This window comes from Manis javanica, chromosome 13, assembly GCF_040802235.1.
Source record: "Manis javanica isolate MJ-LG chromosome 13, MJ_LKY, whole genome shotgun sequence".
Classification (NCBI taxonomy): Eukaryota; Metazoa; Chordata; class Mammalia; order Pholidota; family Manidae; genus Manis; species Manis javanica.
The window spans coordinates 87,762,965-87,776,061 of record NC_133168.1 but is presented as its reverse complement, the minus strand read 5'-3'; the positions used below and the strand labels follow the sequence as shown (position 1 = coordinate 87,776,061).

Genomic DNA, 13,097 nt, shown 5'->3' with positions numbered 1-13,097 from the left:
AATTGACCATATATGCATGCATTTATATCCGAGTTCTCTCTTTCTTTCCTATTGATAGACAGATCTAATCTTGTGTCAGTACCATACTGTTTTAATTACTGTTGCTTTGTCATATAGCTTGAATTTAGGGAGTATAATCACCCCAACGTTGTTCTTCTTTCTCAGTATTGCTTTGACTATTTGGGTCTTTTTTGGTTGCATATGAATTTTAGAACTATTTGCTCTGGTTCATTAAAAAGTGCTGTTATAAATTTTATAGGGATAGCACTGAATCTCTAAATTGCTTTGGGCAGGATGGTCATTTGACAATATTAATTCTTCCTACCCACATGCATTGCTGATGCTTTAGCTGTGTGGCTTGCTTTTGTATATCCTTTATAGGGTTTTATGAAGGAACAGAACTGTTTAGTTCTGATATAATTAACTTTGTCCACATTTTTCATAATACCTTTATTTGTGAAATCCCTAGTTACTTGAATCTGAAGATTTTGTAGTTTTGGCTACAAAACTATCCATTAGCAATTTAGTTTTGTCTTTGATGTGAGGCAGGAATAAAGTTCATTTTTATGGCTCTGAACCTTTTCATAAATAGTCCATCCTGTTACCTTAATCACACTTCACTCCTGTGATAAATAAACTGTCCATTTGTACACTAGGCATGTTAAAACGCAAAATTCAGTTGAGGTCATTTGAAGACCTCATTGGTTTATGAAGCAAGTCATTGAAAGCATCCCATCCAGCAGGTAGAGAGATGGGAGGTTTTATAGGCACGAGTGCAGGGCAAGGAAGTTATTAGGAAATGAAAAAAAGATGGATTATTTGAGGGCAAGACATCTCTTTTCGGGGAAGGGACTGGCAGGGTGTATTGTGCAGATTACCTCCGTAGTGCTGGTAAGGAATTCTCAGACCAACTGTGAAGAGGTCATGTTCTTGGGACAGGTTAAAGCTCTAACTAAGTCTGGATTTGCTGTCATGGGGGACAAATAACTCCATTTGGGGTCTGCTGTTTCTTTTCTGTGACTATCAGTATATAGCATAACTGAGCCAAATCCTAGGGAAAATGACTTTGCACAGACAAAGCTTGATTTTTATATCTCAACATGCTAGGGAGCACTAAAGGATTTCCCTTTAGTGTTGTAATTCAGGTAGTTGGAAGTCTCCTTGGTCATGTTTGGGAGTGGAGAGGGAGAGGTCTTTATCTACTAGTCGAAGACCATAGGGAGCCTGGTCAATTTCTTCTTACGTTTGCATTCCTTTTCCCTCCCTGATAACTTGATGGGGGATGTCTCTGTTCGTTACCTGTTCCCAGTGATGAGGAGGAAGGGGAACAAGGTGGACAACCAAACTGACCCTACAGGCTACACCTGCACTCTCCTGGTGCCCTATTAGCATGTGAGATACTTAAGATGCAGAGTTGTACAGAATAGGAGCAAAATATCCAGAATTTACAAATATTAACATTTTGCCATTCTAATTATCTTCCTAATGTCAAAATACAGGAAGAAGATAAATTCTTTATATTCTATTCCATTCCCCTCCTTAGCTTTTCACACAACCAGTCATGAATTTTGATTCTATGGTTTATTTTAAATTGTTTTTACATAAATATGTAAATATGTGTTTATGTATGTATCTATATAATATGTATATATTATATACATATATGTAAACAAATATATGTGCATATTTATGCATATGCATAGGAATATACATACATGCATAATATATATGTACCCATCAAAATGCCTAATTGAAAAGAGAAAATTTTGTCATAAATGGTATGTCACACAGTTAAATTTGATGACCCAGAGTGAAATGTACCAAGAGTGATGAATCACAAAATGTATTAAACATCAGTTTTAAATGACCTTTTCAGCATATAAAGAACTGAAGTACAGAGTACGGATGTATTATGGACAGTATCATAAGGGAGGGTGGGGACACTTGAGTCCCCTGGGCCAGGATCCTCACCTGAACCTAAACTACCTGGTGCTGTCACTGGCCCCTGTCAGGCTCCTGCTCCCACACCCATAGACAATGAACTGCTTTGACTGAGTCACTATATAAGCTGCTCCGCCCAGTGCTCTGGTTGCCCTGGATGGAGGCAGAGATGAAGGAGGATTGCAGACCTGCCGACTGTTTATTGCAGACGTGATTCTAGTGCTTGGAGTATCGCAGGGAGGATAAATCTGGGTGATAAACACTTTTACCCCAAGAATATTCTATTGTTATTCCTCCTTCTCACTGAATCCATAGTGAACTTGCCAAACCTGAAACCCCTTGACAAGACAGGGAGGAAAACGTTTTGCTTTACTCTCTTAGGTTCCCTGACCGGGTCTGATAATTGAACTGACAAATATTACTAGGAAGGAAGCGTACACATTTATTTAACATATGTTTTACATGACGTGGGGGCATTCACAGGAAATGGAGACCGGAAGAAACAGTTAGACATGAGTATCTGTGTGCTAGGTCTGATGAAGAGTGGGAAGTCGTGTGGAAGCACGAGAGGCCAGAGGGAACGGGGGGCACCGAGCAGGCCGCCTTCTCGGAGCTCTTCCCTGTGCTCTTTGCCTTTGGTTACAAGGATACTCGCTGCCTTTGCCGACCGGGAGGGCTCACCTGAAGGTTTCGTGACTTGCTCAGGGAAAACATGCTGGAGAATGTCCGAGTGAACATCTTGCTTCTGATATTTTAAGAACCTCCTCTGACTTAAAATTTTTGATATGCCAAGATGCCATATTTTGGGGTAGTGTTTCCTGAAGCCACCCACTTTCACATGAAATATACGGAAGATGCAGGGGGAAATAGCGCATATCAAGGTCAGTGTAGTGGTTCCCTTCGGGAAGGGAAAAATTATCAAGAATGTGGAAAATAAAGTGGGAAGGGAGGGAAGACTTAACATATACATGTGTTATTTTATTTCTTTATGAAAACTTCATGTAAGATGACAATGTATTTTTGATGGTGCCCGGTGACTCTTACTAGGAAACATTGCTTAAAAAACCTTACCTGTATTTATTAATATTTATACCGCCATAAAAAAGTATGTTTTCCCACCTAAAATTGGACTTGGGTTTCTTCATATGTACCCTCCAAGCCAACAGTGAGGTTGGTTCTGATTCCCCAGGGAGCCTTTTCTGGAATGTGGGGAGGAAGAAATTTCCTCTATTGCTCAAGGTTCTTCTGCTTGTTTAAGAATCAAATTGACAGGAGACAGAATAACAGGAGAAAAAACAAAGTTTAATTTCATATGCAGGAGGAGTTCATAGCTACAAATGCCAAAGACAGTAAGAACCATGGGTCTGTATGTCATTCTGAAGGAAGGAGAAGAGGGGACGGGTCTGAGATTACAAAGGAGAAGGGAGCCAATCACAGGAATATGAAAGAGTAAATATTTGGTAAACAAATGTTTGCTGGGCCACACAGAAATGATGGCACACAGAGAGGGAAGGTACAGCCTAGCCACAGCCTTTCCTGTCTACTGCCCCTTATTCACATTAGAATGTAGTTACCTATGGGGATGGCTGTGCGACCAGAGTAGGTGCTAGATCTAAATTGTTTTTATGCTCTAGTCAGGTGACCATTTAATAATGTACATAACTGTCAAATCACTATGTGTACAGTATAATACTGTCTATCAATGATACTTCAAAAAAAATACCCAGAAAAATATTTTTATTAAACTGAGGGGAGAGGTCAAGTTTCATTCTGAATCTTTTGGGCCTTGATTGCTTTCAGCTCTGAGACAATATGCAAGTCACAGTGGGACATCTTGGGGCAGCCTGATCTTGGCCTCTACAGAAACAAAGATGCCTTTGTTTGTAACTACAAGAAGAACACAAAATTAATTAGAGAATAGTGTGTGTGTACAGTTGCAAGGCAAGTGAAGCCAGGTAAACAGACATAGGTGGGTAAAAAATAGTTGGGATGAAGCCATCCTGAATTCCTACTGTCTATAGATTTGGTCTGTAAGGGTTTGCACTGCTCTGGGATCAGAATGACACTAAATTGGCTTGGCTAATGAGGACTTGGGATTTTGAGCCCCCAGGGATGCAGAGAGTCCGTCTGTGACCACCTCACACAACAACTCCACCAAGTCAGCAACCAACACACCTGAGGCTCCTCCCAGGGACTCTCCTGCTTCATCATGAGCCAGGGGCCTCACTCAAGGTGTCTGCCCTTCCTGAGGACAGACCTCCACCTTCCACATCCCGGGGATGCCTTGAGCATCAGTCCTCAGTGAAGTGAACCAGGTAACCTAAACCCATGAGTTAATGAACTTGAAATAAGATGAGGTGTTTTACTGAAATTATATTCTGTGGAGGCAGTGAGGCGAATTCATGCTTAGAATGATCAGAACCCACTAGGCCATGGAGCTCTGGCCTCACTGTCAGGGCACTGGACATCCCACATATGGGATTTGCATATCCCACATGGCACCAGTGCTCCCTGGCCTTTGTTCTCCTGGTGTCCTAACCCCATTCTGTAGGGTGCATTTCCTCCAGAGCCAAAATCTGCCCCATCTCAGACAGGATTTCTGTGAAATTTTATGATATTTATTTCAATTCTTGGGGTGGTGACACGGAAATGCTTTGCTGATATTTACCTTTAATTCTCTTTCCTGGTTCTTCATAACATGATTGTGTAGAACACCTGCTGTTTGTCCCCATAGCCAATCTGGGGAATAAGAGGGTGGCCCAAGACACTTGGATTTTTAGTCCCTTCCTAGTCCACCTGTTCTTTAAAAAACTACCAAATATTTTAAGTAAAAGCGCCAGAAAATATGTTATTTCTTTAATGTTTCCTTTTATTTTCTATAACTTAGTACATCAGCATCACAAAGAAAAGATATTGTGATTTTAAAAACGCATATGCCCACCCCTCACTCACATCAGTACAGAATGAATGAATGCTGACATTTTATTGTATTGACTTCAAGTTTATTATTTTTATTTTTGTATTTTGGTATCATTAACCTACAATTACATGAGGAACATTATGTTTACTCGACTACTACCATAACCAAGTCCTCCCCACATACCCCATTATAGTCACTCTCCATCAGCATAGTAAGATGCTATAGAATCACTACTTGTCTTCTCTGTGTTGTACAACTCTCCCCGTACACCCCCCACATTATGTCTGCTAATAGCAATGCCCCTTTTTGCCCCTTCTCCCTCCGTCCCTTCCCTCCCATCCTCCCGATTCCCTTTCCCTTTAGTAACTGTTAGTCAAATATTGGGTTCTGTGAGTCTGCTGCTGTTTTGTTCCTTCAGTTTTTGCTTTGTTCTTGTGCTACACAGATGAGTGAAATCATTTGGTACTTGTCTTTCTCCACCTGGCTTATTTCACTGAGCATAATGCCCTCTAGCTCCATCCATGTTGTTGCAAATGTTAGGATCTGTTTTCTTCTTATGGCTGAATAATATCCCATTGCGTATATGTACTACTTCTTCTTTATGCACTCATCTACTGATGAACACTTAGGTTGGTTCCATTTCCTGGCTATTGTAAATAGTGCTGTGATAAACATAGGGGTGCATCTATCTTTTTCAAACTGGACTGCTGCATTCTTAGGGTATTTTCCTAGGAGTGGAATTCCTGGGTCAAATGGTATGTCCGTTTTTTAGTTTTTTGAGGAATCTCCATACTGCTTTCTGCAATGGTTGAACTAATTTACATTCTCACCAGCAGTGTAGGAGGGTTCCCCTTTCTCCACATCCTTACCAACATTTGTTGTTGTTTGTGTTTTGGGTGGTGGCCATCCTGACTGGTGTGAGTTGATATCTCATTATGGTTTTAATTTGAATTCCTCTGATGATTAGCCATGTGGAGCATCTTCTCATGTGTCTGCTGGCCATCTGAATTTCTTCTTTGGAGAAGTGTCTGTTCAAAACCTGTGCCCATTTTTTAGTTGGATTATTTGCTTTTTGTTTGTTGAGGTGCATGAGCTCTTTATGTATTTTGAATGTCAACCCTTTATCAGATCTGTCATTTACGAATATATTCTCCCATACTGTAGGGTGCCTTTTTGTTCTGTTGGTGGTGTCCTTTGCTGTACAGAAGCTTTTGAGCTTGATATAGTCCAACTTGTTCATTTTTGCTTTTGTTTCCCTTGCCCAGGGAGATAAGCTCATGAAGAAGTTGCTCATGTTTATGTCCAAGAGATTTTTGCGTATGTTTTTTTCTCAGAGTTTTATGGTTTCATGTCTTACATTCAGGTCTTTGATCCATTTCAAATTTGCTTTTGTGTATGGGGTTAGACAATGGGCCAGTTTCATTCTCTTACATGTAGCTGTCCAGTTTTGCCAACACCAGCTGTTGAAGAGGCTGTGATTTCCCCATTGTGTATCCATGGCTCCTTTATCATATATTAATTGACCATATATGTTTGGGTTAATATCTGGATTCTCTATTCTGTTCCACTGGTCTGTGGGTCTGTTCTTGTGCCAGTGGAAAAGTGTCTTGATTACTATGACTTTGTTGTACAGCTTGAAGTTGGGAAGCAAGATCCCCCCTGCTTTATTCTTCCTTCTCAGGATTGCTTTGGCTTTTGGGGTCTTTTGTGGTTCCATATGAATTTTAAAACTATTTGTTACAGTTCATTGAGGAATGCTGTTGGTATTTTAATAGCAATTGCATTGAATCTGTAGATTGCTTTAGGCAGGATGGCCATTTTGACAATATTAATTTTTCCTACACAAGAGCACGGGATGAGTTTCCATTTGTTAGTGTCCTCTTTAATTTCTCTTAAGAGTGTCTTGTAGTTTTCAGGGCTTCGGTCTTTCACTTTCTTGGTTAGGTTTATTCCTAACTATTTTATTCTATTCTTTTTCATGCAATTGTAAATGGAGTTGTTTAACTGATTTCTCTTTCTGCTATTTCATCATTATTGTTTAGGAATGCAACAGATGTCTGCATATTAATTTTATATCTTGCAATGTGGCTGAATGCAGATATTAGTTCTAGTAGTTTTGGAGTGGATTCTTTAGGGTTTTTTATGTACAATATCATGTCATTTGCAAATAGTGACAGTTTGACTATTTATTTACCAATCTGAATGCCTTGTATTTCTTTGTTCTGTCTGATTGCTGTGGTGAGGACCTCCAGTACTATGTTGAATAACAGTGGGGAGAGTGGGCATCCCTGTCTTGTTCCGGATATTAGAGGAAAAGCTTTCAGCTGTGCCTCCAAGTTTTTATATAAAATAACACAATAATATGCTTACAGAAGGTGCCCTTATTGAATTACCCTCTCTTTCCCTCTCCCACATCTAGAGGCGTACTATCTTGAACACAATGGCTTCCCTCATGCATGACTTCAGACTGTGTCTGCATTCATAATTATATACAGAGAGAGAGGCAGTAAGCATAATTCCTATTAGGACATGGAAAAATAAATTGTGATGGAACTGTATAGTAAGATAATTCCTAGGGGTTTTTTTTTCAAATTCTTTCCTTTTTTTTTTAAATTTAAATAGAGTTGATTTTTGTCTTGTTTTTATATTAATACAGCTGGACTAAATACTAAATTAATCAAAAAATAAATTACATGAGAGAGCCAACTGCAAATGACATATCCAGTGTGGTCATATTCAAAAAAGTTTTAAAAATTCAAAACAGTGCAATTTTTTCTGGTATCATAATATTAAATACAGTAAAAAGTGCAGAGGTATTTTGTATATCAAGTTAGTGTCATGGTTTGTTTTGGAAGTAAAATAATCAAGATTGCATAAATACATGATATAGGGACTTCAAATATATTTGTATTAAATATTGTAATAAAAACACCTAGTAATGCTGATATAAGTGAATTTGATAATGTTGACTGGTTGGTACCAAGATCTCCACTGGTGTATTTGTAATTTTCTTTCACTTGAATGATTCATAATAAAAATAAATATATGTGTTTAGGATCAAGAAATATTTTTAAATTTCTCATGCTGTAGGATTTCTGTCATATGTGTTTTTTCTACTGTAGGTTTTCATTACTTGTGTTAATTCCAATATCTAGTTGTTTTTGTTATTTGATTCATTTAAATTGCTGTGTATTTCATCACATGTTCTTGCTGGGTGAATAATGACATCACTGATGTTTCCTTCATTCCTTTTCTATATGATTAAGGTTCCCAACTGGAGCCTCATCTCTCAGTCCAGTCTCTTCCCTGAAATTTGCTGTTGTCACAGTTGGAATGTTCTTTTTGATTATTTTCTTCCACTTGCCAAGCCCACTGCTTTCTTCTGATGAGTGAAACATGCCAGGAGATGCTGTTCATGGCAGAAAAGGAGAACTATGATAGGAAATGTGAGGATGGGGGTGCCCTGTGCTGACTGCCATGCTGGATGTGTTTCTATTCATTGCTCATCATTGTAACATCCCCATAAGGTATGATGAGGGTTCCCGTTACACAAGTGAGGACATGAGGCCTCTGCAGAGACAATGTTCCCAGTTCACAAAGCAAGTGCTGGTCTGGACTGAACTCACTGTTTGAGTTCAAGTAATCCTCCAAATGATAAAGGCTTTCATGGCCTCTTCTCTCTTCCCAAGAGAGGGAACACAACTGCTTAACAGAGATAATCCTTTAGGTCACTTGTTTGGCTTGTAAATACCATATGTTCCTGCAATTATCTTGTCTCAGACTTTCAAGGACCAGAAGATTGTTGCTATTTTCACAGAAGCCAATGCAATTCATTCTCTCTCATATTTAACTGTTCTTCTTGAAGACATGACATTGTCATCTTAGGGGAAGAAATCCTCTTGGGATGAGACAGAAAATCTACCTGACACAGTGCTCTGATTCCTGTAGAATGAACCACTAAAGAAGATGAGAACCACTTTAATGGGGGCATCTTATGAGCTTCAGGTTGATGGGCAACATTTTTCATCTTTGCCAGGAGCAGAGCATATACTTGGGTGGTTGCCAGGGCCTTGTACATGCTACTTCATGGGTAGAGGTAGACATACCTTGCAGATAAGGGAAAAGAGTTTGGGCATTGTTCAGGATGAAATATTGAACAATTTAAAGAAATTATGAAATCTGCATGACTGTTTATATAAATGCTAGCTGTGTATCATTCAGAGGCATTAACAGAGGTTATTTACAAAAGCCCACTCAGAAGACAGTCTAAACTGAGACCCAGTTTTTGCTGTGCACTGACTGTGTACTTCATGTCCATGATCAAGCCTCAGCTTACCCAGTGTCCCCAAGGGTAAATGGGGTCAGAGCAATAACTAACCCATCTGTTATGTGACAGGAACTTCAGATGACTCTGCAGAATGCCAACTATTGGGGACCATTGTTCAGGAATGCAGAATTCATAATGTTATTCTTGTCCTTCTGTTTGCTTGAAGGCATGGGATATTTCTAAAGGAAATGCCATGTCTTATTCTTGGTGTCTCAGCACTTGGCACAATGTGTAAAATGGAGTTGGTGAGCTCTAAAAATTTGGACCAATAAAGGGAAGACAGGCAAGAGGTGGTGAGAGAAGTGGTGTGAGAGATGGTGATGGAGGGAGAAATTAGCAAAGGGACAGATTTGAACCACAAGTTCCCTGGTGGTATTGTTGCTGTTAGACCAGGAACTATTTTTTCTTTTCACTGCCTCTTTTACATCAGATGATCAACAACATGAAGCCTACAAATCACACAGATGTCTCAGAATTCCTCCTCCTGGGACTGACAGAGGATCCAGAGCTGCAGCCCATCCTCTTCGGGCTGTTCCTGTCCATGTACATGGTCACCATCCTGGGGAACCTGCTTATCGTCCTTGCCGTCGGCTCTGATCCCCACCTCCACACCCCCATGTACTTCTTCCTGTCCCACCTGTCCTTTACCGACATCTGTATAAGCACAACCACCATCCCTAAGATGCTGATGAACATCAAAATACACAATCAGCACATCAGTTACACAGGATGCCTTTTCCAGATGGGCTTAGTCATTGGTTTTGGTGGATTTGAAAGTTGTCTCCTTGCAGCAATGGCCTATGACCGCTACGTGGCCATCTGTCACCCCCTGATGTACACGGTCATCATGAACCCCATGCTCTGTGTTCTGCTCATTCTGCTCTCTCTGCTCGTTGGCATGGGGAATGCGCTGCTCCACAGTCTGATGGTGCTGAGGCTGTCCTTCTGCAGGGACCTGGAAGTCCCCCACTTCTTCTGTGAACTTGCTCAGGTCATCAAGCTGGCCTGCTCTGATACCCTCATCAATAATATCCTGATATATTTTGTGGCTTCCCTCTTTGGGGGTGTTCCTGTATCCGGGGTCATTTTCTCTTATACGCAAATTCTCTCTTCTATTTTGAGAATGCCCTCAGTGGAGGGAAAGCGCAAAGCCTTTTCCACCTGTGGATCTCACTTGTCAGTTGTCTCCTTGTTCTATGGGACAGCTTTGGGGGTGTACATTAGTTCTGCAGTTACTGACTCTTCCAGAAAGACTGCAGTAGCTTCAGTGATGTACATCGTGGTTCCTCAAATGATAAATCCGTTCATCTACAGCCTGAGGAATAGGGACATGAAAAGGGCCTTTAAGAAAATAATTAATAGGATACCTCCATCTTTAATGATGTCACCTCCTTTGGACTTGTTTTTATTGAATGAGTCAAAGTGACATGATTCTTGGCTGAGCCAGACTCCTCTTTCTTCCACCACCGTGTGCCTCAAAAATGACTGGATAACATAATGTCAAAATGCATTTCAATACAGGGTTGAAACATGATGATGCTATTTTTTGTCTAGCTCCATGATGTTTGAGAATGATTTCATTCTAAACTCGGTTCCTTTGCCTCAGGGTCCATAGAAGCAATGCTAAGTCATAGGTTCCACGCTTAGTATTTCTTTTTTCTTTTTTCTTTTTGTAGGTTACTCTCCAAACGAGTAACATTGTAAAAAGTCTGTAGCATATGGAAAGGATAAAAGCAAGGCTGTGGTCATTTCTAGAGACTAGCTTCTTTCTGATCTGTGGTTACGACCATGCCAGTTGCATCCCAGAATTAGACGTGCAGTGGAACAAGGCAGCTAGCCTTTCTAACCTCAATTTAGTACTCAGTGAGACGAGTCATTCGTAAAACATACCCTTTCAAGGCAACCCTCTCATCCACTATGCTCATTTACATTAACATAAAGTTGATGTAGTTAGATTACCTCAGTGGTTTGATGATTGGGAGACATTTGAGATTCATCAGTGGGAAGCAGATACAAGTGGCATTTTTGGATATAATGCCAAGAAACAGAAATCTGACTACCCTTTCTTTGGTCAACTGATATTAGACCTTTCCCTAGAGTCAACAGAAGACATATGTGTCATGAGCTGAATGGTGGTCTTCAAAATGTATGGCCACATCTTAATTCTCCAACCATGATATCACATCAATATCATATGATAATAGAGTTGGTGATATTTATTTAGGAAAAGTCTTTTCAGTGAATGAACTTCAACTAGATTATGTGAAGGAATAGATAATAAATGGAATCACATGTGTCTTCATAATACAGACAGATATGGAGAAGACACAGAGAAAAGGCAGGAGCAATGTAACCATGCAGAGAAGGTGGATTGATGCAGCCAATATTTAATTGCCAGTATCATACATTTTGCCATGGAAAAATGTCATTTTTATAACTTTATACATCTTTTTATTACTTTTGTATATACAAGTATAAAATGTATTACAAAGAGTTGCTTCTTTTTTGGCCTTGTTAAAGTTTGAACTTAATGAATGAATATCACTTCTTGGTTTTTACTCTCCTCACTGCACTTCTGAGATACAATCATGTTGTTGAGTTAAGCAGCTATTTGCTTATTTTCAATGCTTCTTTATTTATGTAGCATATGTTTACAATAAAAAAGATAGGTTTTCTGATGATGAAATTTTTGGCAAATAGTTTCTCCTATTATGAATAAAGCTGTTTGAATATTCCTTTCCTTATCTCCTAGGATAAATCAGAGATCATTTAATAGCTGCAGTGGAATTACTGGCTATTGGGAAGTATCTTTCCTCTAGTCCCAAATAGGATTCCTAAGCAGTTTGACCAATTTACCCTTACATTATATGACGTTGCTGTCTACATCATCACCAAAACATTCTCATTCATTCTTATAAAGGGCTGTAAAATATCATTTAATATATTTACATTTCTCTTATTATGAGAGTAAGCATTTTCAACTATCATGGGCCATTTATTTCCTGCCTTATGTGAAGTTTGTGCCTACGATATTTCCATTGAGATTTTTATCTTTTCTTTATTAATTCAAGAGTTCTTTATTCAATTATAATAGCCATCCTTTATGAGCTTATGCATAGCAAATCTATTCTTTAGGTATGTGGCTCACTTTCATGTGCTTTATCTACAATGTTTCTGATGCAGTACTGTGTTGAATTTTGAAATAGGTTAATTTGTCAATATTTTCCAGTTATGATCATAGTAGTACATCACACCACAGGTTAACCACTTTTGTGATAATTTTCAATTCACTGCAGCATTATTGGCTGCAAAACCCATAATTTTGGTTTATAGCCTGTAAGGTTTAAAACATAGATATATACATTGAAACTACTATTATGAAATTGGGAAACACTGGTAGTAGAATCCTAAAGTGGGAGTGAAACATCTGTTCATGCTTAGTCCATTGGAATTTGCTCAGAGACTGATATCAACAAGTGGAGAGAACAGGAGGGCCTTTCTCTTATCTCCAAAACAATAATTTGGCCCATCCATGGATTCTTAGAGTCTTCAAGGTTCTCTACCGTGTCGAGTGCCTGTGGTTTAATTCACAATCTTTCCCTTAATTGACTTATCAGAAATATCGATACCGTTTATGCATTTATTTTTTTACTGAAGTATATATAGTTCATATATGATCATATATTGTTTTCAAGTAGAAAACACAGTGGTTCAACAGTTCCATCATTAAATCCTCACTCCCTCCAGTGTGGTTACTATGTATCAACATAAGAAAATGTTACAGAATCATTGATTATATTCTCCATCCTGTACAACATTCCCGTGACCAATTTGTGTCTGTGAGTTTTTGTACCCCTTTATTCCCCAGCCTTCCCCATTCAACCCCACCCCTCCCCATGGTAACCACTA

At 39.2% G+C, this 13,097-nt stretch overlaps 1 protein-coding gene across 1 annotated transcript; it reads left to right on the top strand.

Moving 5' to 3' along the window:
• The first annotated feature begins 9,627 nt into the window (after positions 1–9,627).
• On the top strand, positions 9,628–10,614 carry LOC140845396 (olfactory receptor 7G2-like). The gene has a single exon (XM_073219476.1). It carries the CDS (start codon positions 9,631–9,633, stop codon positions 10,612–10,614), a length of 984 nt encoding a protein of 327 aa, XP_073075577.1. The 5' UTR covers positions 9,628–9,630.
• The last annotated feature ends 2,483 nt before the right edge of the window (positions 10,615–13,097 follow it).